The sequence below is a fragment of the Nestor notabilis genome, unplaced genomic scaffold (genome assembly GCF_000696875.1).
Source record: "Nestor notabilis isolate BGI_N333 unplaced genomic scaffold, ASM69687v1 scaffold5516, whole genome shotgun sequence".
NCBI lineage: Eukaryota > Metazoa > Chordata > Aves > Psittaciformes > Psittacidae > Nestor > Nestor notabilis.
The window spans coordinates 9,680-34,645 of record NW_009931368.1 but is presented as its reverse complement, the minus strand read 5'-3'; the positions used below and the strand labels follow the sequence as shown (position 1 = coordinate 34,645).

At 38.4% G+C, this 24,966-nt stretch overlaps 1 protein-coding gene across 1 annotated transcript; it reads left to right on the top strand.

Annotated features, from left to right (window-relative positions):
* Positions 1–293: 293 nt before the first annotated feature.
* ALG5 (ALG5, dolichyl-phosphate beta-glucosyltransferase) lies at positions 294–22,635 on the top strand (the record flags this gene model as incomplete). The annotated part of the gene is made up of 9 exons (XM_010015851.1): positions 294–465; positions 1,702–1,748; positions 2,420–2,488; positions 3,707–3,799; positions 5,333–5,446; positions 6,907–6,966; positions 10,161–10,312; positions 21,249–21,334; positions 22,523–22,635. Coding segments are annotated over 9 exons (906 nt in total), but the record flags the coding sequence as incomplete, so codon positions are not given.
* Positions 22,636–24,966: the final 2,331 nt, after the last annotated feature.

The following is a 24,966-nucleotide window of genomic DNA, read 5'->3' as shown; positions in this document are numbered from 1 at the left end:
TGTGTGGTAGAGGTTACTCAGGGAAGGGGCAGCGGGGCTTGAGCCACCACTTTGGAGGCATCTACATGCTTTGGAGTTAAAAGCCTGTGATGCTGGCAGTGGCCAGAGAGGGTGAAACTGTGTCATCAAATGGCATGAGAAGATTTTGGTCCTGCGATTTGGTCAGTGGATGAAGGACCCACCTCATTACTGGAGTATAGCTGGTTGCCCCTTGCAGCACATTCAACAGTTAGGTAAACCTTTAATAAAGTGCTGAATGACGTTTTCTCATTTCTTTTTCTCTTGCATCACAGATTTGTTTGATTGCTCACGTAACTGCCAGAAAAATGCCAGCCTTTCACCGACATGAAGAAGAGAAATTCTTTGTAAATGCTGAAGGCAGGAAAGAATCTGTGCCAAGTATCCATGATTCCCCTACCAGGGAACTCTCTGTTGTTGTGCCTTCGTACAATGAGGAAGACCGATGTAAGATTTTTCTTGTTTTGAGAAAGAGAAGGAACTCTATCTGTTGTTGCTTTAATAATGCAGAGGTCAGTTTATGTTAGCAGTAGATTCTGGCAGGCCAGATTATGTATCTGATTTGGACACAGTTTCTAGAAAATAGTCCAAGTACATTGAATTTCAAAATTAAGACACTGTGTAACTTGATTTCTGCTGCTAAAAATAGCAAGGGGCATTTGTAAGGAACTGCTTTATTTTAATGCAGTCCAGGAGAATGGCTGCTCATTGCCTATGTAAATGCTGTAAGGATAGAAGTAGAAAAAGACTTTTTAAAATTGATTTGAGAGCTTCCCGCTCTGTACACAACAGCTGCAGCTTCAGACGAGCAGAAAAAAAGGATGATCTCACAGGTCTCTGACTTGGCCGTATATGTGAGCATCTGATACTAAAAAGCGAAAGCTTTCAGATGCAGTAGAAATAATCACGCTCTAAAGCTGTACATGGGGTTGATTTGACAGCACATGTTGTCATTCATTTTCTTGATGAGTGAAAATACTGAGCTGTTTGGGATCCCCTGAAGAGAGATGTTGACGAAGTATATCTGGACACAAGGTAGGCCTGGCCCTTTCTCACGTCTAGTGTATTCCTCGGTCCTGGTTCTCGTACACCTGTTTTCAGTAAGCTTCATGTGGTTTTCATTTAGTTGTCCCTCTCTTTGGAGATGGAATAATGACCTGAGATGTGCTCAGGGGTGAGCATGCAGTGCAACAACAACTGTAAGGTTGAATGGCTTTCTAACCTGCAGATAAATCAGCTGCAAAAGTAATGTCTATTCTCTGGCTAAAGTATCAGGCCCAGCAGCCTTAGTAAGAGTCATGCTATTGACTAGCATTAGGAATTTCTCTTGTTGCTTAAATAGATAAAGTCAGTGCTGGTTTGCAGGGTCAGTTACGGACAATAATTATTTTTGTTCCTTTAGTGTTGTGTAGATACGTATTTCAAAATGTAAAGTTTATTCTTCAGAAGAAATCTTTTTATCATGTCTTACATGTGTGATTTTCTTCAGTGTTCTTTTTGCATTCAGAAAGGATGAGACTTAAGAGTTGCAGGTGCTAAGCTTGTTTACTGAAGGTAGTGTTGTATGCAAGAGGGCATTTGCTCAGCTTTGCTTTGTGGTGGTTTTCATCTTGCTTGTGCAGGCGCTCTTGGTGCTTTGCCTGCTACCATATACTAACCTGACCTCCTCCACCTTTTCTTTAGTACCTCTTATGATGGATGAAGCTTTGGATTATCTAGAAAAAAGACAGGTATTTTCATTTTCCATTCAAAGTTCGTTATTTTTATATGCATTATGTATAATAAGTCAGTGATCTACTCACGTTGTTGTTTTGGTGTACATTAAAACACTGTTATTTAGCCACTTAGAAGCAATGTTTCTGTCTCTTATCAGATATTTTTAAATTGAATGCTGGAAAATATTTTTAAATTAAGTAAAAATTTAGTATACTACTACATGAGAAAAAAATCTTTGTGTGCCTGATATCTTTCCAGGACAGAAATTAAGGATTAACCATACGTTTAGCTTTCTAAACTAAACCCTGGTTTGTCCCAACAAATTTATTAAGCATCTATTCTTGGGTAAGAAGTCCATTCTGAAAGTTTGCAGATTTTGTTTTGTCTGGGTTTTCTTAACGTTGCTGTTGTTCTGAGCTTTCATCTTTTAAAACTAAGTTGATTTTTTAGTTCCAGATGGTAGCTCAGGAAAACTGTGAAAAGCTGATGTAATGGATCACGCATCAAATACAGCAAAAGTCTTTAATTATGCCATCTTAACAAATTTACATTATCGTATTGGTGTCTGTTGGCAACCATGGATGAGTTAAAAACTGATAGGGAGAAAAGAATGCTGATGTTTGAAATACCTACTACCTACTTAAGAAATTGGATGAAATGCATTGTTTCTGGTTTTATTTTTAAGAAACGAGATCCTTCATTCACTTATGAAGTAATAGTGGTGGATGATGGTAGTAAAGATGAAACTACAAAGGTAAGAAAAAGAAGTGTCTCACCAATCAGAGGTACGGATTTCTGTACTGTATTTGTGGAATATAGCAATGTTTTGCATTTATATTTTGGTACTTCAGGTAGTTACCACTTAAAATTCATGTTTCTGAATACTTTGTCATTTTCCCGTATGCATTGTGGATGTCACAAACACACATGCATACATATATAATTATTTTGCAAATACTACTGTTATTGATTGGCAGCTGTGACATCCATTTCCTGCAGCTGAGATTCTAAAAATTCTAATCTTAACTTCAAGAAATTTCTTATGAAATACTCTACATGTGCACAGTGATGCGAACGTGAACTTAAGGAGACTAAAAAGCCTTTTTTAATCACTGTTCTATACTGTGATTGACAGAACAGCTGAAATGTTGTGTAGGTCTTTCCCGTACCCTTCACGGCACTGTTCATTTAAAAATCCCCATGCCACTGGTAGTGTTTTCAAAACAGTTCTGCATTCTTCTGCTAGTGTGATGTATGTCACTGGAAAAAAAGGCTGTCCAACTTGAGGAGTTTTTTACTACTGCTTAGAAGATGTTTGAGTTAGCTGCTAAAATGAATGCTCTTTTTACTTCCCTTAAGCTTGTCCACTAAGGATTGCTTGTATATATATTTTTGAATGCTTTGCATTCTTCCTAAATTAACTGAGCACACTATGGCCATGGGCTTCTGGACTTACAAGGACTTCAGATAACTTTTAGAAAAAAATAGAGGAGAAAACTCATGCTTTCTCTTCCCCATGACATGGAACAAAATGTGCACATTCCTACAGTGTGAATGGAATTTTAGATCACTCTGAATTTTTGTTTAAAACCACAGATAGCAGAAAGACAAGTGAAAAATAGGAGTAGTAGAAAATTATTTTTCTTTGATTAACTATTGGTGTGAAAGGTCTGTAATAATATGTTATAAATTATATTAGTATTGAGGCTTTTGGACTTGGGTGAATGGTGTTTAGAATTACTTGGGGTGATACCCTGTTCTTATAGAACATGACTAGCTCTTTCACTCCTCTTGTGTTGACTCTGAACTGGTTTTTGTTTTCCCAAACAGACTCCAGCAGACACTGGCAATGTATTTGTGGTGCCTGAAATGATTATAGCTCTGTGCTATTAATTATTTTTTTAAAAAGGGTGAGCAAATGTAAACTTGATTTCTGTTTTTGTTTTATGCTGGGTTTTGTGTGTCTTATCAGGTTGCAATGAAGTACTGCAAGAAATATGGAAGCGACAAAGTGCGAGTGCTTACTTTGGTAAAAAATCGAGGGAAAGGAGGAGCAGTCAGGATGGTAATCGATACTTTCATCTCCTTCTCTGTCTGAACTACCTGTGGCCAAATATGCAGCAGCTAGAGTTGTGCTGATGGACATTTTGAACTCAATGCATTAACAAAATTGTTACCAGAAAACTGAGGACAGGTTCTATAAATGAAGGCAAAAGCTCTTTTTAAAATAACCTCACATGAGATCTTGAAGACAGTATTTTCTTGACAGGAAGATCAACAACAAAGATTTTTATTTATTTTTTTTTACATGAGAGTTCAGAAGGGAAAAAAAAAGATAGATTTGAATTTCACGTTCCTGCTAGTTCCGCTTAGAAATAGGCTTGCATTTAAAAAAGCAACCAAACAAGTAACCTTTTACATATTAAAGTAAAGCTTTAGTAGAAAAAATACAGCTATATTTGCAAACATCGCTTTCCATGTCATGGTTGTGGTTTTAAAAATGGCTAGCAAACAATCTCGTGCAGCAAAGTTTGTGTTCACTGGAGCCCACGGATATCACCTGCATTTGATAGCAGAACCAGCACCATTTATGCTTTTACATATTAATTTTCACACAGATATTATCATAAAATCATCATGTTCTAAAAATAAAACAGCTGTTACACATTTAGAAGGAACATTTTTTTCCTAAAATGAATGACATTTTTATGAAAAAGGGTTGTGTCATTTATGGGTTATCAATGACTGTCTTTTAAGCTCTATCTTTAATAAGTTAATTTAAATTATTTTTTTATTGAACACAAGTAACTATACCAAATGGAGAGAACACTAAATTCAAACGTGTGGAGCTTTTGTAAGGGATGTAATTATGAAGTTATTCCGAGAGAAGGAGAAAGATTCTGTGTGTGATACATCTTTGCACTACAGAGTGTAAAGTGGATGTATATACTACTGCTTCCTTGACAGGTTCTTCTAAAGTCACACATGCTTGGTTCCAGCAGTACTTTTGGCAAACCCACTGCTAATTGTTTTCCTGTCTGGACCCCTTTAAAAATTGGCAAAAATGCCTGACCAAGAATATGGCAAAACAAGCCGAGACCTGTGCATCACAAATGCTTTGCAGTGATGCTGTGACTTAAGACTTACTACTCAAAACTAATTTAAGATTCTCTTTGGAATTCTCTTGAAACAGTGTTAATAAAAAATAGCACTGCATCCTCCTTTCCAAATGACAAAGTAAAGCTACCTAGGGCAGCGGCAGCTGCTAATCACTGCTTCTTTGTGCTCCCCTGTATAGCTGACTGTAGCAACTTCTTGTCTCTTGGGATTTTGGTTTGTAAAGCTTTTAGTTTGCAAGCTTCTCTGGAGAAGGGATTGTTAACCTTTCATGTTCATGCATTGTGTGTCGCTGGGTCTATATTGCAATATAAATTGATAAGTTATTAGTAGCAGAATATTAGGACTCACCTGTTGTGTTGAATCTTTGCCATACCACTGTTGTAGTTGCTTCATTAGGTTTTCCTGGGTGTCTTGTAGCTAGCTTAAGATAAATACTGATTTCAAAGGTGTTGATATTTAATGACTATTTTGATTGCAGGGTGTCTTTAGTTCTCGGGGGAAAAAAATTCTTATGGTCGATGCAGATGGAGCTACAAAATTTGCAGATATTGAAAAAGTAGAAGAAGGTCTAAAAAATCTTCAGCCATGGCCTGTGAGTATAAATTCTTATGGTTTTAGTTTAATGCACATGCATACAGATTGATTTTTCTAATTCTCTTCAGCTTGAGTTTTTTGAGATCTGGTTGAGGATGTAGGTGTAAGTGTGGAAACCAAGGTGTAAGCCTAGAAGCTGCAAGAATAGGATGTCAGAAGGTGGCTTTGCCACAATTCTTACCTCCTTTGCATGCACTGTGCCTGTTTCAATGCAGTACATGATGTTCTATTGAGCATTCTTCCTTTGAAGTTGTTCTTCTCTGTATAAATACCATGTGTTGCCCATTCAGTTAAAAACCAACTTTCTCTTTGTTAAGTGTTTTGTATTTTCTCTCATCTGATGTCATCCTATATACCTTTAAGGATGCATCTTAATTTCACTGTGTTTTTTGAGAGTTTCAGGAATTTACATTCTTCCCATCCACCTACGCAATTGTGCGTAAGCAGGATACAATGTGAAAATAAAGATAAAGCAAGCTTTTGCTGAAACAAACTATCTATACGATTAATCACAAAGGATGCATCTTAATTTCACTCTGTTTTTGAGAGGTTCTCAGAGTTGTTAGTTTAATGACAGTATTTGGAAGAGCTCTTACTGTAAATCAAAATTCAAAAACCTGTGGAACCAGAGCTCCTCCCTGCATAGTCATTCTCTTTTGGGTGCTTGACTTGAAAGAGCTGAGGCTTATTTTCTGCTTAAATGCAGATGAGTGAGGTTCTTGTAGCTAGTTTCCCGAGGTGCTAGAAGCAGTGTGCAGCCTTGCAGCAGGAGCTGCGAGGGATGCTTCGTGCTCTGTGAGTGCAGGACCACAGCGCGGCAGCCACGGGGCGGCGGTATTTGGCTGATGCTGTCTGCTACCAAAGCGGCGGCAGCAGTTGCTGCTTCTCCAGTATCAGTCCTGCACTCTCAAATACACTAGATTGGAGAGATTTCACGTGAGGAGCAGTAGCGTGAGAATAATTTTAAACCTTTCATTTTGATCACATCTTTTGATTAATTTGAGATGGTATTTTTGGCTAATACCATGGCATTTTATTTGTGTGAAGGTACGTCAGTGCACCAAGTAGTTTATTCTGTTGTCCCTGCCACAGTACAATATTTAGGGAAAACATATATTATAACACTGAGTGCCTAGGAATGCTGAATGCTTATCTGTGCTGTTTAACACATTAACAGTATGCATACCTCAGAGGAACAATGTAAGCTAAACCAGACTTGAATAAATTGCAGCAATCTCTATGCAGCATATGCAAAATGTAATAAATTTTAGATGACCTATTTAATTGTAGAAAAGACTGATTTTAGCCTCAATAATGAGCAGTAGAAAAAGTGCAGCTAAGGAGGCAGAAAAGTATACTGCTTTGAAGTTTTTTATTATACAGTTCTCAACACAAGATTCTACTGATTTAGAAAATGTTAGTTTAAGTAATAACTCTTTAATTTGTATTCCTGTGCAGAATGAAATGGCTATTTCCTGTGGCTCTAGAGCTCACCTGGAGAAGGACTCAGTAGCAAAGGTTTGTTTCCATTTCCTGTTGTGTACTAATACTCAAATACTTCCATTATTTCATGCTGTCCTGCATATTTTACAATTAAATAATCCGTATTTGTAAAAGAATGGAAACTAAAAATTAGGAAAAGCTTTTCATAAGTTTTTCAATTGTTTTCGTAAGTGTAGCGTGTGCTCCATCATATACGAAGGATGCATATGCCTGTATATGTGCCTTGATTTCTAGGCACTTTGAACTGGTTTGGGTTAGTGTTCCAATTTATGGATTTAATTTTCCTAGTTCAGAACATCTTATAAACAGAGCTTCTAATCCTTGACAGAATTGGTATCTGGGTGCAGTACTGGGGCTGGAGCGGAATGCAAGTGATGAGTTCATTTTTATTGATCCCCTTCCAGTGCAAGAGCTTGAACTGCAGATCCTGAAACCTATTTCAAATGAGTTAGGCATAATTAGCAACAAACTCTTTGAAGAGTATCTCAGTTCGTGGGCAAGTGCTGTATTTTTTCCACGTTACTCATAGTAAAATTTTTGAGTTTTGAACACACAGACAGCACTATTCTGCGTGTGGGTTTTGTGGAATAAACAGTGGTGTGTAGGCTCACAGTCTTATCTTGCATCTGGTTTTCTGATGTCTTGGCAGACAGTAGTTGACAAAGCACAGGCATGGAACTTGTATTGCAGCAGACGCATTGCTGCACTCATTTTTTCAGCATCATTGGATGTGCTCATCATTTTGAATGTTCTCAAGAGTAAGCTTTGTTTACACTGACGTTTAATACTTGAAATGATTCTAAAATAGATACACAGCTACTAAAATAGTTCCAAAAGTTCAAAAGAAGTTACACTGGTAATCTTCAGCCACTGGTAGATCTTTAATTTCTTTCTTCTGGCTTACCAGGTAATATTGGAGTGGCTCACTGGAAAGAGTTCTTGTAAACACTGCTGTGGGTATGTTAGTGTCCAAACAAAACAAAAAAATCCTAAACCTTCATCATTATTAGAAATTACAGTAAATCTTTGACATGCTACTTGACTGCTTGTAGCACAGAGAATATACCATTTGCAGTTACTTGTTACCTGTGTAGGCAGTGTATTCTGGACATATTGCTACTACAGGGAGATCATGTAGCTGATAAGTTTGAGCCCAGAAAAATATGCTTGTGTGGTCAGGTACTGAATATAGATAAACTCTCTTTAGTGATTCCTATTTCTTTTCATGTTTGAAGGTCTTGCTACATGAGGGAGAGGAATTGGAACAGGACTTTATCTTTTAACGCACAAGTACAATTTTTAGGTTGTATCCATCTTTTGCTTCCTGTTTCTTCCCACATTTCTGACTTTCTGATACAGTCAGAACGGGCTACTAATTGTAGCCCATTTCATTTCATCACCCAGTTGTCCCTCGACTGGAAAGGAAAGACCGCGTTTACTACATTGGGAAGAGACTATTTTGTAGTGTAGTAGGTATAAAAAAAATTGCAGAACAATCTTCAAGAAGTGGAGATTTCTCTCTGGGCTTAGTGGCATCTGAAATAGTAGAATGAAGATGTGGTAAGCAGCTGTATGGGGTTTTTTAGAGACCAGAATTTCAACCTTAAATTCAGTCTCGAGATCAAGAATTGTGTTCTGCCTCTAGAATTGGTAATTACTTTAATGAATTCATAGTATGACATGCATAAAGACATAGGAGTGATAAATATAATCCAGGAATATTTCTTTGTAGAGTAAGTGCACAGTTTCACTGGCTGGCAGTCATGCAGTCTCTTAGAGCTTCACTTTTGGGGCTAGTAGCCTTGTGTTCTTGGTCACACCCTGGTTCGCCTTCGCCAAAAGAGCCAAAGAATCCACACTGGACCATTTTTTGAGAGGCACAAGCCATGACTTTGAATTTCCTTAAGCCAGAGGCTATTACATCGTAAGCTAAGCATCTTCCCATTTTTCAAGCGAGATTTGAAAATACTAGCTTTAAAGGCATCTCTTATTGCCCAGAGATGCTTACCAGTTAAATTGTTGGCTCCTAAAGATTTTGTATAGTATTTGGCTTGCATTCTTAAATGCAATCACTTAAATTGAGGTTAAGACCAGCAGTGAGTTCAGAAGCAATTTGTGGATCTAGTTGTTTAGGAGCTGTCTGGAATAAAAGACTAGTAGGGACCTCTGCAAACCCAGAGGTTTGGATGCGTTTGGATTCCATGTACAAACTTGTCTGTATGATTATTATGTCAAGAACAAAAGTATAACCAAAGAGTAGGCTGGGAAAACATTTGCCAGCAACGTAAAATATATTTGTGAAAGTAAAAGACCAAAAGAGGTGACTGTGTAACATTGATGGAAATATTAATACTGTCTTGCACAGCAGCTGTTACTTCAGTCCTGTTATTTACTTGGGCCATCATATACGGCACAAAAAAGTTCATTCTCACTGCATTTCCTAAGGTGCCTTAACACAATGTATGCAAGCTCTGGAAATCATTCAGTCTTGAATGAAAGAAGTGGGTAGCAAACAAGAAGAGATGGTCCCATTTGCTGGGTTTTTTAATATTATAAAACTTGGGTTTATTATTACTTTTGTGTCAAAGTAGCATCTGGAACCTTTTTAGTGTGTGTTCTTAGGAGTAGCAGTCTTTGTGCAGTCCTGCTGGTTTACTCTCCATTGTTTGCCATCGTAAGTTCTGAGTTTGCTGGACCTGTTCAACCAAGTTTTAGGAAAAGAAGAGGACTAGACAGAGGAAGCAAAATAGCTTGTAAGTGTCCAGTGGAGTAGAGCATGTAGCATGCCATTCCCCCTCCTCCTTCACTCTTACTGGGGGAATTCCCAGAGAATCATGCAGAAGATACCATGGGTGTCCCACTAATTAATTGAAATCCAGGTGCAGGTTCCTGCTCCACTTGGTAAGGCATTATCTGGAATGGAAAGCTGCACTGAATTAGGGAAAGCAGTAAAAAAGAACTTGGACTTTTCATATCGTGAGCCAGCACACTAACCATGCACTTGACTAGCAAGTCTTTCCTTTTCAGCTGTAATTTTGTTTCACTGTAACAATTGAAAAATTCTGGTTTCACTCCAGTGCAAAACAAAACCATTTACAAACTGTGAAAGCTATCACGAAACAGAATTACTGTCCTGTAAGCCAGCTTTGCTCAAATACTTCACTCATCACCTAAATGCAACCATCTAACTTCTTGGTTTTTGTCCACAGCGCTCTTACTTTCGAACTATTCTAATGTATGGGTTCCACTTCCTTGTATGGTTTCTCTGTGTCAAAAAGATCAGGGACACGCAGTGCGGATTTAAACTTCTAACCAGAGAAGCTGCCTCACGGACTTTCTCAACGCTTCATATAGAACGCTGGTAAATTCTTCCTTTTTCTGTTGACTTTTCTTAATTTAACATATTTTTGAAAAAGTAATTTCAGTATTGGAGCTATTATGAAGCATGCGATGTCTATGTAGAAATCCTAGCTGCTGAGTTTAACCAGTTATAGTACTGGCATGTCAATTTCTTGTTATGTTAAAATATCCTGGTAGTTGCTAGGAATTCTATTTTGTCATTAAGATACGCTTTAGGAAATAGTTGGGTATTTAGTTTTATTCTTTCTTCTTACGATGATAAGGAGAAGGAGAACAGGTGGGCTTACTAAGTTTTGGCTTTAAAATAGTAAGCTGAATGAAGACTACATTGGTGCGATTTCGGGTGGCAACAGTTGACTCCTTACAAGTTCTTTTTTCCCTGGCATGTCGTGTAGAAAAAGCTGTATAATACTAAGCAGACATTTTGGGTTTGCTTTATCAGAGCAGCTGATAATTGACTAGGAGAGGGGACTAAAAACTATGTAACTCTTCTCTCTTCACCTCTAAAAGACATTCCAAACAAACAATTTTTGATGATGTTGTAATCCACTCTCTATTTCTGAAGGGCCTCTCTCCTTTTTCAGATAAGAGCCATGCAAGCAGAGTAAAAAAATGGAGAGAAACTTTCATTATGATAAGGAAAGTTCAAAACTTATTAGTCTGTTCTTATGCATTACAGTTCATACTGCTTAACCAAAACATGGTACAATAAACCCCATATCTGATAAGACTGTAATTGCTGAAGGCTCAAAGTGAAAGGAAATGCCTACTATTTTGCATCTTTTATTACTAAAATGTTTCATGAGAGGACTATTGATAGATTTCATTAATAAAAGACAGTAGAAAATGATGCATGGTCTTTGAATTACTTTAGAGCTGTCTTTGTAATTTTGATAGAACAGTTTATTTTAGAGAGTAATACAGTTGTGACTACTTTTATGGGACTGAAACACTGTTTCCACACAAATATCATAATTAAATTTCCTACACCACAACTGTTGATAGAAAGGATGGCTTAATTAAGCTTAATTAAATCTTTTCAAACTATTGTCTTCATCCAAGAAAATCTCTCATGGGCTACTGCTTGCTGACAGAGAACAGAATGACTGAACAGTGTTCTTGTACAAAAATGTGTGTAATCCTATAGTCCTAGTCAATTCCGATACATCCAGTTTTAGGCTGAGGTTTGGCAGTGACAGTTGAGCTATATTCCTCCTTCAGAATGGGATTGCAAAGGTAGTGTGTAGTGCCCTAAAGAAAACTATAGCTGAGCCAGATGTATGATTTGTGCTGCTACCTTCAAAACCAAACGTGATCTGTAAAGTTCTGTAAAATTCGCATACAGGGGTTTTCTGAATACATGGTTAAACACGTATGTGAGGCCCAGAACTGCACATCTCAAAATTATGCTGTTTAACTCGGCTTTATAAATTAGGTGCTTCAAGAAGAAATACTGAAAGAGATGAATGAGGATAATCAGTTTAATCTGTAAAAATGCAGCCTTCAATCTTAGTCTCTTGTAAACTGAAGATTTTTATTATAATTGCACTTGTCAGACATATTATGTAAAATGTTCAAGTTTTTTATCAAAAAAATCTTAGCAAGCTTTCTTCTGCCACTAGGATTCTCTAGCAACAAAAGAATGAAAGAGTAAAAAATGATTGTACTGTACCCCGTTATCCAGGAATAGAGGCAATGAAAAGGGGATATTGCTAACTTATAGTAATTATATTGCTGGTGTGAAATATTATCAGCATGTCCTGGTGTGCTAATTCATTGTGCTTATATGTGCTGCTATAAAATTAGCCTTCTGTTCTTGATCTTTTATTTACTGTAATCCATAAACTAGTGTTTTCTTATTTATCTGAAATGTACGGGTTAGTGATGATGAATGTTTGTTTTGTTGCTCAAAAAAAGAATAACTCAAATGCTTCCAATAAACAGCTCTTCAGATACTTCCAAGTCACAAATTTGCCTAAAACAACAATAGTTTTGTTTTGGTTTGGATTTAATTTGGTTTTATTTTCTGCCAAAGTGGGCAATATATTGTCTGGTTTTATCCTCATCTGTCCTTCAACAGTCTTTGTGCTTCCTTGACTTCATTTTCATACTTATTTGCTAATTTAAACCAAATCCAACGGAACAGTAGACATTTTGAGATCAAAACCTTTGGCAAGTTTCATGGAAACCGAAACCTCCGTAGAGGAAAGCAACTCAGATTATTGCCACTGCTGAAAGAAAAAACTACAATAAGGACTGACAGTTACTTGTCAGCTTCTCAACTAGCCATTTATCACGTGTAACTGGAAGATAACAAAGTGTGAGTGCACAAAACAGAGTACTGTTCCTTTTCCAGTTAATATTTATAAGATCTGGAAATAAGCTGGGAGATGGGGAGGTGTAAGTATATCGGGAAACTGGGTATTTCAAAGGAAATGGTAGTAGTGATTGAAATGCCTGTGCTGGACACACAGTTGGGATAACTGCAGTTGCGTATTACACAGGGATATCAAACATTCATCTCATAGAACCATACATTGTATTCCTCCGTACGTAATAATGTAAGAATCTGAAACAGCCCAATACTGAAAACTTCTTATTTTAAACAAAAGTGGCCCCTGATATCTTTCAATTGCATAACATGTAAAAATGAAAATAAAAACTGGTTAGTCATTGTGCTGTGGAGGTTCTGTATATAATACAAGTATGAAGATGTAAGGGGAAGAAATAGTAGTCAGTATTGTATTTCTGCTGACCTGGAGCAATGGGGAGTCCCTAATGGGTCATGGTACAACTCACATACTGAGACCAACAGCAAGGGATTGCAGAGGAACCACTATCTTAATACTGGACAAGATGCTCAGAAGTCTGAGTTTATTACTGCCTCTGCATTAGGGCTGTTTGACATCTGAAGAAATTATTTGTTTGTTTCTGAATCTTAAAATCCCATAGTGAAGTGCAGCTCTGTTGGGTATTGAAAGAGTTCGGTTCAGTATGGTCAGTGCTTAGATAGTCTAGTAATACTGGAGGAGAGTGCTGGAGGATATTCGACAAACAAGCGGCATTTAATAGAATAAAAGCCATCTGAGAGCCAGCACCCTAGTCACTGAGTCTGTCGAGGGCTCTCCCGGTGCTGAACCAGAGCATGTGGTGAGCTGTCGAAGAGAATGAACATAATTTGGGTTTTGCAGAAGCCTCATCTGTCCTGTCTGCGCAAATTCTGTCAGGCTCAGATTTTTTGAGGTACTACAGTAGAAAGTGAATTATGTGAGGACATAATAAATATTTAGGCTAATTAATATGTAACGTATTTACTCATGATGTAATATAAAATGACTATAAAATTGGCTATCTAATAATTCTTGCTCTGAACTGTTAAGCTTACTGCTCAGTTAGAATATGAATATGCACACACAATGGACAGGATTTGCTTTATCACATCTAGAGAGCCTCTACTTGTCATTTAGCTTCTTAGACCAATACATTTAACTTCTTAGACCAATAGAAGGGACAATTTTAGAGTATAATTCATTTTGTCCTAATAAAGGCTTCTAAAATACACCAGCCAGCAAATGCCCATTTCCTGCCCTTGACTATAAAGGGACTGTGGACAATTTGTACACAAGGTGTATCCACTGTATCAGCAGGGTAAATTTAACTCGTAGCATAGCAATACATAGGAAAAAACATGGGTTGAGTTGCTGGTACCTCAGCTGCATCAGAAGGATAAACTATTCAGTACATCCTGGAAGTAGTGAGTTAGAAGAAAAACTACTGAAGCAATTCTGTATCAAAAGAAACTGAGTGGCATAGGCAGCACCTGTTTTTTCTGTAGACAGAAGCCAGAGAATTCTTCCCTTTGGATAAAGGAATCCAGGAGTACGTTAGCATACAGGAGAGCACCAGTGCTGAACTAGCACTGGGCAGTAGGAGACTGCCTTGAAGTGCTGGTTATTGCTGCTACTGCTCCAAAAGACAGATCAGTACGAATTCAAGAAATTATATTTTTATTTGTATGTCTCTAAGCAAGCTGATAACATACTTCAGTCAAAGAGCAAGTCTGAGGAGCACAGTCTCCCTGTGTCTCATCACTCACAGTAAAGAATTTCTTCCTAATATTTAATCTAAATCTACCCTTTTTCAGTTTAAAGCCATTCCCCCTTGTCTTATACCTGTATGCTTTGTAAAAAGGCCCTCTCCAGATTTCTTGTAGGCACCTTTTAGCTACTGGATGGCCGCTCTAACTAATATCACCTCTTTAATGTTAAAAATACTAGAAAACAGACCACAGTTCTTTCTGTGCTGAATATGATTTATAGATGCTTATATTTAGAAAATCTTAAAAGCAAACTGAAATATAGAAGAAAAATACTGTTTTAGCATTATGGTGATCAGGATCATGTCCCACTTTTTAAAGAGACAGAGATATTTCCTAGAATATGTTGTTAATCTAATGAAGTTTATAAAGCATTTGAAAATTAATAGATACTGCAAACTGTTTATGTATTTGATACTAAGAAGTAATGCTTACATCCTAAACTGGATTTTTTTTGGTGAATGTTCTCATTGTCTTTTTGTTTAACTGTCCTTTGGAGAGCTGGCTGTGTATATATGAATAGAAACCAAACGTTTTTGAAATTTACTTTCTAAATAGCAAAGTTTTGACATTAGTTTGAAATGAGAGCAACCTTTTGAACAGAGAGCATATGCTTTGCATTTTAGGCTCTGAATCTGATTACACCACTAATCTATTTTTCAGAAATGGATGGAGCATATTTTTTAAATTAAAACTTAAAAGAAAATTAAAAGGAATACTTTAAAGACGTTATAGAGACAGTTGGAATTACTCACTTTCTGGTTCCAAAAGAAGTTCTAGTTCTGTATCTACAGTCTTGACCTAGAAATGTTACTGTGTTGTTAAATTTTAATGCACAGGAGGAAAAGTGGAGAATTTCATGTTCTCACTGGCAGAATTTTCCTGTCCTAAATTTGTTCATTGATTTCTTCTGACTACAAACAAAAAAAAAAAAAAAACCAAAACAAAATCATAAATTTTCCTTCAACCAGAAAATATCTTTCCTAGGCAAGCTAGCTATAGCAGCACTTACTGTCCTACCTGGGATATTGATAAGATGAGAGGAAATTCAAAGCATAGTTCTAGTCCTGGTATGATTGACATACTTTTGTAAAGCGGCAATTTATAATGATGCTGTGCAACTCAGCAGATCACTAATTAGATCAAATTGTTGCTATTACTTTTGACTACAAAAATTGCTTTGTGCACTGAACAAGCCATGCTGTTTCACGTTTCAAACTCAGAAGCTCAATATAAAAAATTAATGTTTGTTGCCAATATCTAAATGTAGTCTCTATATAAAAATTACAGAAAAATAAGCATTAAAATTGCTACAGTGATTTCTTTTCCAATTCTTTGGCATTTTAGACTAACACAAGCAGTGAAATGAATTGTTTTTCCATATTTTGTGCATGACAAGTAGAATCGTTTATGAAAGTCAAATCAACGCAAAAATATTTTGCTGTTATGACTATGTCTGTTTTGTCTTGTAAAAACTTCTGCTCCTGGGAGATGTATGTGGACTTTCAGAAGCCCCAGTACAGCTAGAGCAGTACTGGCAGTCTAACCCACTTGACATCCTATTTCATTGTTGGACCTCTTTGACCATTGGAAGTTTTCTCTGCCCATTAAGAATTCGCTGGAACAACATATTTTGGGTTCAGAAAAGTCCTAAATTCCAGTCAAAACAGTATAACTGGAAGCCTAAGTTTGAAATTTGAAACACTTAAAATCAGACTGCAATTCTAAAATACAGAATAATTTTGCAGGTTGGATATTTTATGAGTTGAAGCATTTTAAGGATTCGGTTTAAAAGGTTTAAATTCAATTAAACACCTGCCAATTTGGTGTTCAACTGAATTTTAGCCGGCGTCATCTTAAATTGTAACTTAACCAGAAGCACTTCTCAGCACATACACAAACAAATGGAGGAGCTTTTCTGTGTAAACTTCATGTTTGTGTTAATTAATGGAGCCACTATTAGAAGTAGATGGGGAAGCTGCTGCACCATATATGTTTGACTGTCTAACTGACACTTAGATTAGAGCCTGAATTCATTCAGGCTGGAGCCAAACTTGGGTATCCTTAAGCTGTCTACCCTCTTCCTAGAGGCACCTACTTTCACTCTTTGCAGCAGGATCTGGTGAAGTACGTGATGTGAATAATTCCCTGCTATTTCTAAGAGTAGTTCTGTCACAGGTTAACTAGCCACAAATGGCTTCACGTCAAAACACATTTATTACACTCACCAACTCATCCACTGGTGTTGCTTTGATCTCCTCTAGGGTAGGCTCCAGCCTATGTACCCACGCTTAAATCTTGACTATAGAAATATCTGTGTGGTTCTTCTGTAACAGATGGATCTGGTGATCTGCAGTATGGGTGTAATGCCATCAGTGTACTGAGTATGCTGCAGTCTGTATTCCCTGATTTACTACTCTAGGATGCTTATGAGGTGTACCGAAAAGTGGTGAGGAACAGGGGAAGCAGCAAGGTGTCCCAGCGGTATACTACAGAAGCCATTCTCCATTCAGCTTTGAGTAGAGTTTTTTTAATTTCAGGATATGTTCACTGTTACACAAAAGGTAACTACATGTAGCAGTGTTAGTGTTCAACCTGATTAATTCCTGTGTCTTTAATCTTTTACTTTGAGCACTGTAGTTCACCAAATTATTTAATGCTGTTGTGCTGTGATGTATATGCTGACATTCCAGTAATCGGTTGTCCATAGGAATTGTTGCAAATAGCTATTGGTTCACTGGGCTGATACTTTCTGTAGTAATATTTTTAGAGAAGCTCGTACAGTGTAATTCATCAGACAATTAAGATTTTTAGTCAGTTAAGTAGTAAGTATTACAAAATTAGGTTTAGTCTTAATACACATGACTCATAAACATTCAAAGGTGAATACATGGGGGTTTTGGCTTACAAATGTAAAATGTCAGCAAAAAAATAAATAATAAAACTTCAGTAGGAGAGACCATGGCATAATTAATAACAATATTCAACCCTCATTTAAAGAAAATCATGAAATGGCAAGGCTGCTTGGAGCAGATTCAGTTCACTGAGGTAAAAAAAAAACCCAACACATTTATTCCTGTAACTTCTTTGTGACAATTAAAAGGCCTGTGTCCCAATCAAACACAGGTTTACAAAGTGGTTCTAAATTCTCTAGACACAATAACTGTAGTCTCTGTAGATACTCTCTGTTTCTGCTGCCTTTGCGTGTTTTGGTGCTATCCAGAGGTGTATCAGTGCTGTCGTGTGACATATACACACAGCATGAGTTCAGGTTTATGCATGTTTGGTAATGATTTCACCTGCAAGCCAGTGTGCTGTGGTCTGTACTTCAGTGGGAACCTACATGTATGTGTCATACCTAAGTGCACATTTCAAAGTGGACTTCTGTTGTTGCATTCATTCAATAGTTTGCAGAAATGCACTGCACTGTTTAAAAGGAGGCTAGAAGTAGAGGGAAGTAACATCTGAACTTGACTAGCAACCTTCTGAAGTATGTCTTTTTGCCTGCACTTGATCACTGGTTTGTCCCTTTCTCCATTTCTGTAGAGTTAAATGGGATTACCAATTACTTGAATTCAAGCAGCCCTTGAAGCATGAACAAATAATGTTATTTTTTATTGCATACACTTTCTCCAGTGGCAAAAGATTTTTTTATTTTTTTTTTATTATTGATTTTAAAAGAAAATTGCCTTGGGGTTAGCAATAAGATTTTAAGCAGATTCTAAAATTATGAAGTTACTGGGAGAAGATGTGGACTAGTGTTGGATTGTACTTGACTGCCTTGCAGCTGCATTTTCAAGACCTGTGTAAGCTGGTTTGGAACATCTGTTCCATTGCTTTCAAACTGGAAACCTTACCAAGAGCTACATTAAAATGTTTCCAATTCCTTAAAATTCAAGGTTTACTTCCCTGGGGAAAAAACTCTGAATATGATTGAATCTAGTAGAAATCTGATGTGGATGGCTATTGACAGCTTTTTCCAATACAGAACAGTATTTTTAAAAAACTTCTTATTAGGAGGAGGGGGGAAGAGGATCGGGAGCTCTTTCGCTTAAATTCCTGTTACTAGAAGTCATTTAAGGAACAAGAATGCCTCTACTGGCATTTGCAGACTACAAATCTTCAAATTTGTAGTCTTAGGGGGGAAACCCAGGAATCAATAAATCTAAGAAATTTAACCCGAATCACCAGAACCTTCATAACTGTGGTTTGCATTCACCCTTGTCAGTACTAGCTACTGGTAGTTTCATGTGCCGATCTCTTTATGGGCATTACAAGCTGTAGTTGCCAAAACACTTTTCTAATGTAGTAAGTCAGACAAAAAAGCTGGGAGGTCTGCATGGATGAACAAGGAGCTCCTGGACAAACTCCGAGACAAAAAGTAAGAGGGTGGAAGCAAGGACAGGTAGCCTGGGAGGAATGACTTTTTTGCCTCAGTTGTGGTAAATGCTCCCGCCACGCTGACCGAGTTGCAGAACACAAAGGAAGGGACTGGGAGGATGAAGTGCTTCTCACTGTAAAAGAAGATTGGGAGAATGGAGTGCTTCTCACTGTAAAAGAAGATCGGGTTTGAGAACATCTAAGGAGCCTGAAGGTGCACAAGTCCATGGGACCTGATGAGATACATCAGCGGGAACTGGCAGATGTAGTTGCCAGACCATTTTCCATCATATTTGAGAAGTCATGGCAGTCTGGTGAAGTTCCCACTGACTGGAAACATAATCCCCATTTTTAAAAAGGAAAAAAAGAAACACCAAGGGAACTACAGGCCAGTCAGTCTCACCTCAGTGCCCAACAAGATCCTCCTGGAAACTATGCTAAGGCACATGGAAAATAGGGACATGACTGATGACAGCCAGCATGGCTTCACTAAGGGCAAATTGTGCCTGACACATTTGGCTGCCTTCTAAGATGGGGTCACAGCACTGGTGGATAAGGGAAGAGCAACTAACATCAGCAACCTGTACTTGTGCAAAGTGTTTGACACTGTCCCGCTCAACATCATCTTCTCTAAACTGAAGAGACATGGATTCAATGGATAAGGAATTGGCTGGATGGTCACAATCAAAGAGCCGATGTCAATGGCTTGATGTCCAAGTGGAGACCAGTGACGAGTAGTGTTCCTCAGGGGTTGGTGTTGGGACTGATCCTGTTCAACATCTTTGTCAGTGACACGGACAGTGGGATTGAGTGCGCCCTCAGCAAGTTTGCCAACGACACCAAGCTGTGTGGCTCGGTTGATACGCTGGAGGGAAGGGATGCCATCCAGAGGGACCTGGACACGCTTGTGAGGTGGGACCATGCCAACCTCATGAAGTTTAACCAAGCCAAGTGCAAGGTCCTACACCTGGGTCGGCACAACCCCAGGCACAGCTACAGGCTGGGAGGAGAAGAGATTCAGAGCAGCCCTGTGGAGGAGGACTTGGGAGTGTTGGTGGACAAGAAGCTCAGCATGACTAAGTAGTGTGCGCTTACAGCCCAGAAAGCTGACTGTGTTCTGAACTGCATCAAAAGAAACATGACCAGCAGGTCAAGGGAGGTGATTCCCCCTCTCTACTCTGCTCTCGTGAGGCCCCACCTATGTTCAGTTCTAGAGCACCCAATATAAGAAGGACCATGGACCTGTTGAAGCAAGTCCAGAGGAGGGCCACGAAGATGATCAGGGGGCTGGAGCACCTCTCCTATGAAGACAGACTGAGAGACTTAGGGTTGTTCAGCCTGGAGAAGAGAAGGCTCAGGGGACACCTTATAGCAGCCTTCCAGTACCTAAAGGGGGCCTACAGGAAACCTGGAAGGGAATTTTTGTAAGAGCAAATAGTGATAGGACCAGGGGGAATGGCTTTAAACTGGAAGAGGGGAGACTTAGATTAGATATAAGGAAGAAATAATTCACTATGAGGGTGGTGAGGCACTGGAACAGGTTGCGCAGAGAAGCTGTGGCTGGCGCACCCCTTGGAAAGTTTCCAGGGATGGGGCTTTGAGCAACCTGGTCTAGTGGAAGGTGTCCCTTCCTGTGGCAGGGGGTTTGGAACTAGATGATCTGTAAGGTCTCTTCCAAGCTAAACTGTTCTGTGATTCTGTGATTCTATTATCAAAACCCTCAGTGTCTCAGATGCAGAAAGCCCACTTGAGCATGCAGTTGCAAGAATGAACCATACAAACAATTCTCTGTGCAGAGAACTGAGAGGGTTAAAGTGTTATTTTGGACAAACTAGGCAGGGAGGAGGAGCTGACTTAAAGTAGGATCACTTCCGCAGTTCATTTTGCTGCACAACCTGCAAACAACTGTGCCAGGACAGGTCTTGAAGGTTTCTGGGTTGTACATTAAATAGTCACCAGGTAAAGAACAACTGTTATTCACATTCTGTTATGCAAAGTAACATAAATAATTTCTCACATCTGTGCTGCTGCCTTTATTTTTGACTTAGAAAGTACAGGGAGAATCCATCAGGTCAGTGTAAAGCCACAGCAGGTAGTTGTCCCCTTTGATGAAGGTACTACAGATGTAGATTGACAGAGCACATTTGGCTGTTTTGTCTTTGAGAATGTTTAAATCATGATTGTGGCAGAATGAAAAGTGAGCAGTGGTCTGAGCACAGCATGACCTGTATCTTCAGGAACAGGACACAGTGGTGGTGTTTGTATGCTGTCTATGGTGTGAGCCATTCACTCAGGGAAATTAATTTCCCTTTCATGTGCATCTGACCTGGGGAGCATTGGTATCAGCTTCATAACTGAACACCAACCTCCTTAAATCAGGTTGGGGATTTAATTAACAGTGCTACCACCTTTCTTCTGGAAATAAGTGTGACTGTATTTCCTATTTCATGTTCTTCTTCAGGGCATTTGATGTGGAACTTCTTTATATAGCTCAGCGCTTGAGAATACCTATAGCAGAAGTTGCTGTCAACTGGACCGAAATTGAAGGTAGGGAAATTGTTTATGTTCTTGTAAGATTCCTTACATGTCAATCCAGAATAAAATATCCAAGGGTCTTCCCATATTTTACCCAGTTTCGATAATACACAGCCTTGTTTCCATACAAATTTTGAATTTCATGTCCTTGCCAGCCTTTTGCCATGACATGGTACAGGAAGTGTAGCTGAAGGGGTTAGCAAGGGAGAGAAAGAAACTCTTCACTCCCACTGGAGACAAAAGTAGGTAGTTACACTGCTAGGATAAAGCACTGCTTTGGCATGTCCCCTTGCTATAATGCGTTAATAAAAACACTGCAATTGTAAAACACTGTACAGGAAGTCTGACCATCATTGTTCGTTGATTCAACTCCATTTCACTGTGTCTTGCCTTCCAAAATTCTCAGCCCACCTATTAAAGCCTCCTCTGGGGCACCCTCTCTTCTGAAGATGTGTTGTTCTTTCAGAGCTGTAGGAAGGTCTCTGTTACTGGGTTACTGGAAGGTATAGTTCCATACGTATTTCTTCATAAGCAAAGCCAGTTTAAGAGGTACTGCTTGCTTCTTCTCACTTCCTCCCTTCCGTCAAATGCAGTTCCTTATTTTTTGCCTCTCTTTTTTTATCTTTTTTTTTTTTCTCAACACAACCACCGAACAACAGAAAGTATAATGAACTGCAGTGGTGATGGAGGGTGCAAGTAGAGAACATCCTAAGTTGACTTCACTAGAAAAGAAATGCTTTCAGTGCAGTTCCACATGTATATTGAACCTAAGACAAATATTTGCAGAGATGGAGGAGGGCTTGGTTTCATAATGTGGGTTCCTTACCTTGCCTGAAGATTGGCACATTCATGTTGCTGCTGGTGGTCCTCTTCTCCAATGTTGCTAAGAAATCCCTTGCTTAATTATCAATGTTCAGGTTCCTATATATTTGAACAAAACTTTGTCACAGAGAACACTATGCATCTTGTGACATACATGTAATTACTGTGCTGCTTGCAAACTAGAATCTCCCATTTATGGTATAATGTAATTACTACAAAGCAATAACTTTTGCAATATGAATTTTTATTAATGTTGAAGTCTAGGTTGTGGGGCTGAATGTGCTGAGAATGTAGAGGTTCATGACTACTCAAATGTCTCTTGCCAATGCTCATTTTTTCTAACAACATCCTTTTGATTTTCTTCTTCATTAATCACAGGTTCTAAGTTAGTTCCCTTTTGGAGCTGGCTGCAGATGGGCAGGGATCTCCTTTTTATACGACTGCGATATATGACTGGTGCCTGGCAGCTTGAAACAAGAAAATGTAATTAGGTTATTTACATTTTCCAAATATATTATTATATTTAATGGAACATGAGAACAGTTTCAATCAAGTGAAGTGGTGATGAAAGCTGAGGTAATTCTTCATTGCTCCTGTTGTATGTTTCATTTTTGCAGCACGTATGTGTTTTATAAGGTTGTCAGCAGAAGATTTGTACCATGTTTTGAAAAGAGAAAGCATTTCTAAAAATGTTTTCTTATCTGGTAATCAGGTTTTTATAATATTAAATAGTAGCTTTAACATGTCTTATAAATTCACTCAAATAAATATATCTTCTTTTGTCTCATCATACATTTGGAATTTCTTCACGTATATTAAAAGGAGGCAGTCTATTCTACATGGTGCAATATTGTGTTGTGAATGACCACAACCATTTGTTTCTATAGTAGCTGGAAATATATGGCCATATTGCACCTTGGAATTATCAATCATGGTTCACACTGATGCATGTTTAGATTCAGTGTTACGGGAAATATTAATGGGTTTTACTGAGTTATGACAGTAATGTTCATAAGGGTGTTCTAAGAACTTTCAATAGTTTCTTGACATTCCAAATGTTTTTGTCTGAAGCTGAAATAGTTTGTCTGAGATCAGACTGCAGATTGTCTCCAGACTCTGGAAGGTCCAAGAGAAAGTACTTTTCATTTGAAAATGTTGTCTTTTGTAAGTATGTTTTGCTCAATGTACAAATTAATACTGTATGTTCAAGGTTGGGAGTCCTTGGCATCTACAAATCTGTAGTGCAAAGGGTACGGAAAGATAATTCAGAGCATACAAAAATGAGACCCGATGTACACTAGGGGCCTGTGCATTAGCAGTGCCAGTCTGACATTCTCACACTTCAAATGAGATCAGAGAGGGAGGAAGGGGTCTTGAGTCGTTCTTTGTAACGTCATACCCTTGTTACTTTCTGTAAACAAGGGTATGACAAGGTTCAATAGTGCTTTCAAAACAATTGTGGATTGCCAACAAACTAAGCCAATCTTGCTTTCAGAAAGTTACAAATCTGAACAGATTTCAAGAATGAGTGGTGTATGGTTGTACTTTCACATATGGTTGCACTGGTGATTTTTCTTATTCCTTCTGCAGTATTGAGTTTTGCTTCTGTTAAGGTTACCTCAGTTTTCTATGCATTGAAGTGTTGGAATAAATTATCGAGAAGTACCTCCAGTTTGATTTTGCAGGCTTTATTCTCTTGCCTAGTCCACATACATCTCTACCACTTCTGCAGAATCCATCATGACTCCTTGTTGCTATTGCTAGAATAAAATACCAGCTTCTCAGTTTTTGTACCCTGATCAAACCTGGGCGATGATAGCTCTGCCTCTAATTATAGTTGCCAACCAGTTCTTAAAATTTTCCTTAATTTTAAGATTCCTAAAATTTTCCTCAAGTTTTACATCAAAATTGAGCTTATTTGAAATTTTAACCAAAATAGTTCACCTTTTTCAAACGATGAGGCTTAGGTCATGTGTTATTTTCTGCATGGTAAGTAAACATCTGGTGACATTTTCTTTAAACAAAAATTCTACTTTTGAATTGGATGCCAAAGCTTGGAAGTGAGGGGGAGGCTAAATTTATTATTGTTAAATTAATCTGTGCATTTCTACAAAGTTTTTTCAAAACTTTGCAGATAAAGTCCCCGTTAACACTCTCCTATTGAGCAGTCTCTCGGCAGCTGTCCCTACGTCAGTCCGACAAAATACTTGGTATCTTCCACCTCAGGGATGCCAAAGTAAGGCTAGGTTTGCCATCTTTGAGCTGTGTGGCGTTGGATGCTGGGAATGTGGGGTTGTTGGCAGGAAGTTCTCCTATGCTTTCAGTGGATAAAGGTCGCTGCACATCTTGGTAGTGCAGACTCTGCTCTCTGTCTCTGAGGTTGATAGACATGGCACTGGTCACAGCCATATGCCTACATCTCCCTTCTCAGCTGCCTTTCAAAGCAGGCTTGCTACATCTAAACTGTTTGTTGGAGATAGTCCATGACCTGCCCATAAATATTTTGAGAGCAGGGACAGACAGCTGTGGGACACCTGGCACGGTGTAGTCTGACACGCTCTGTTCAGTACATGCTGAACTGGGATGAAAAAATGAAAGGAGTAAACTGGGACAGAGGGAGAATGGGGAGAAACAGAAAATAAGGTTGATCTGGGGCTGAGATTGGAAGCCAGAGAGTGAAATGGAAGATGGGAAGTACTGAGACTGCATGAGGAATGGGTGTGGAACAGCAATGGACTCAGTAAAGACTGGAGCAAGGGAATGGGGAATGAGACAGATCAGTTAAGGGTGGTAAAAAGGAAATGTTGCTGCCAGGGGAGGGG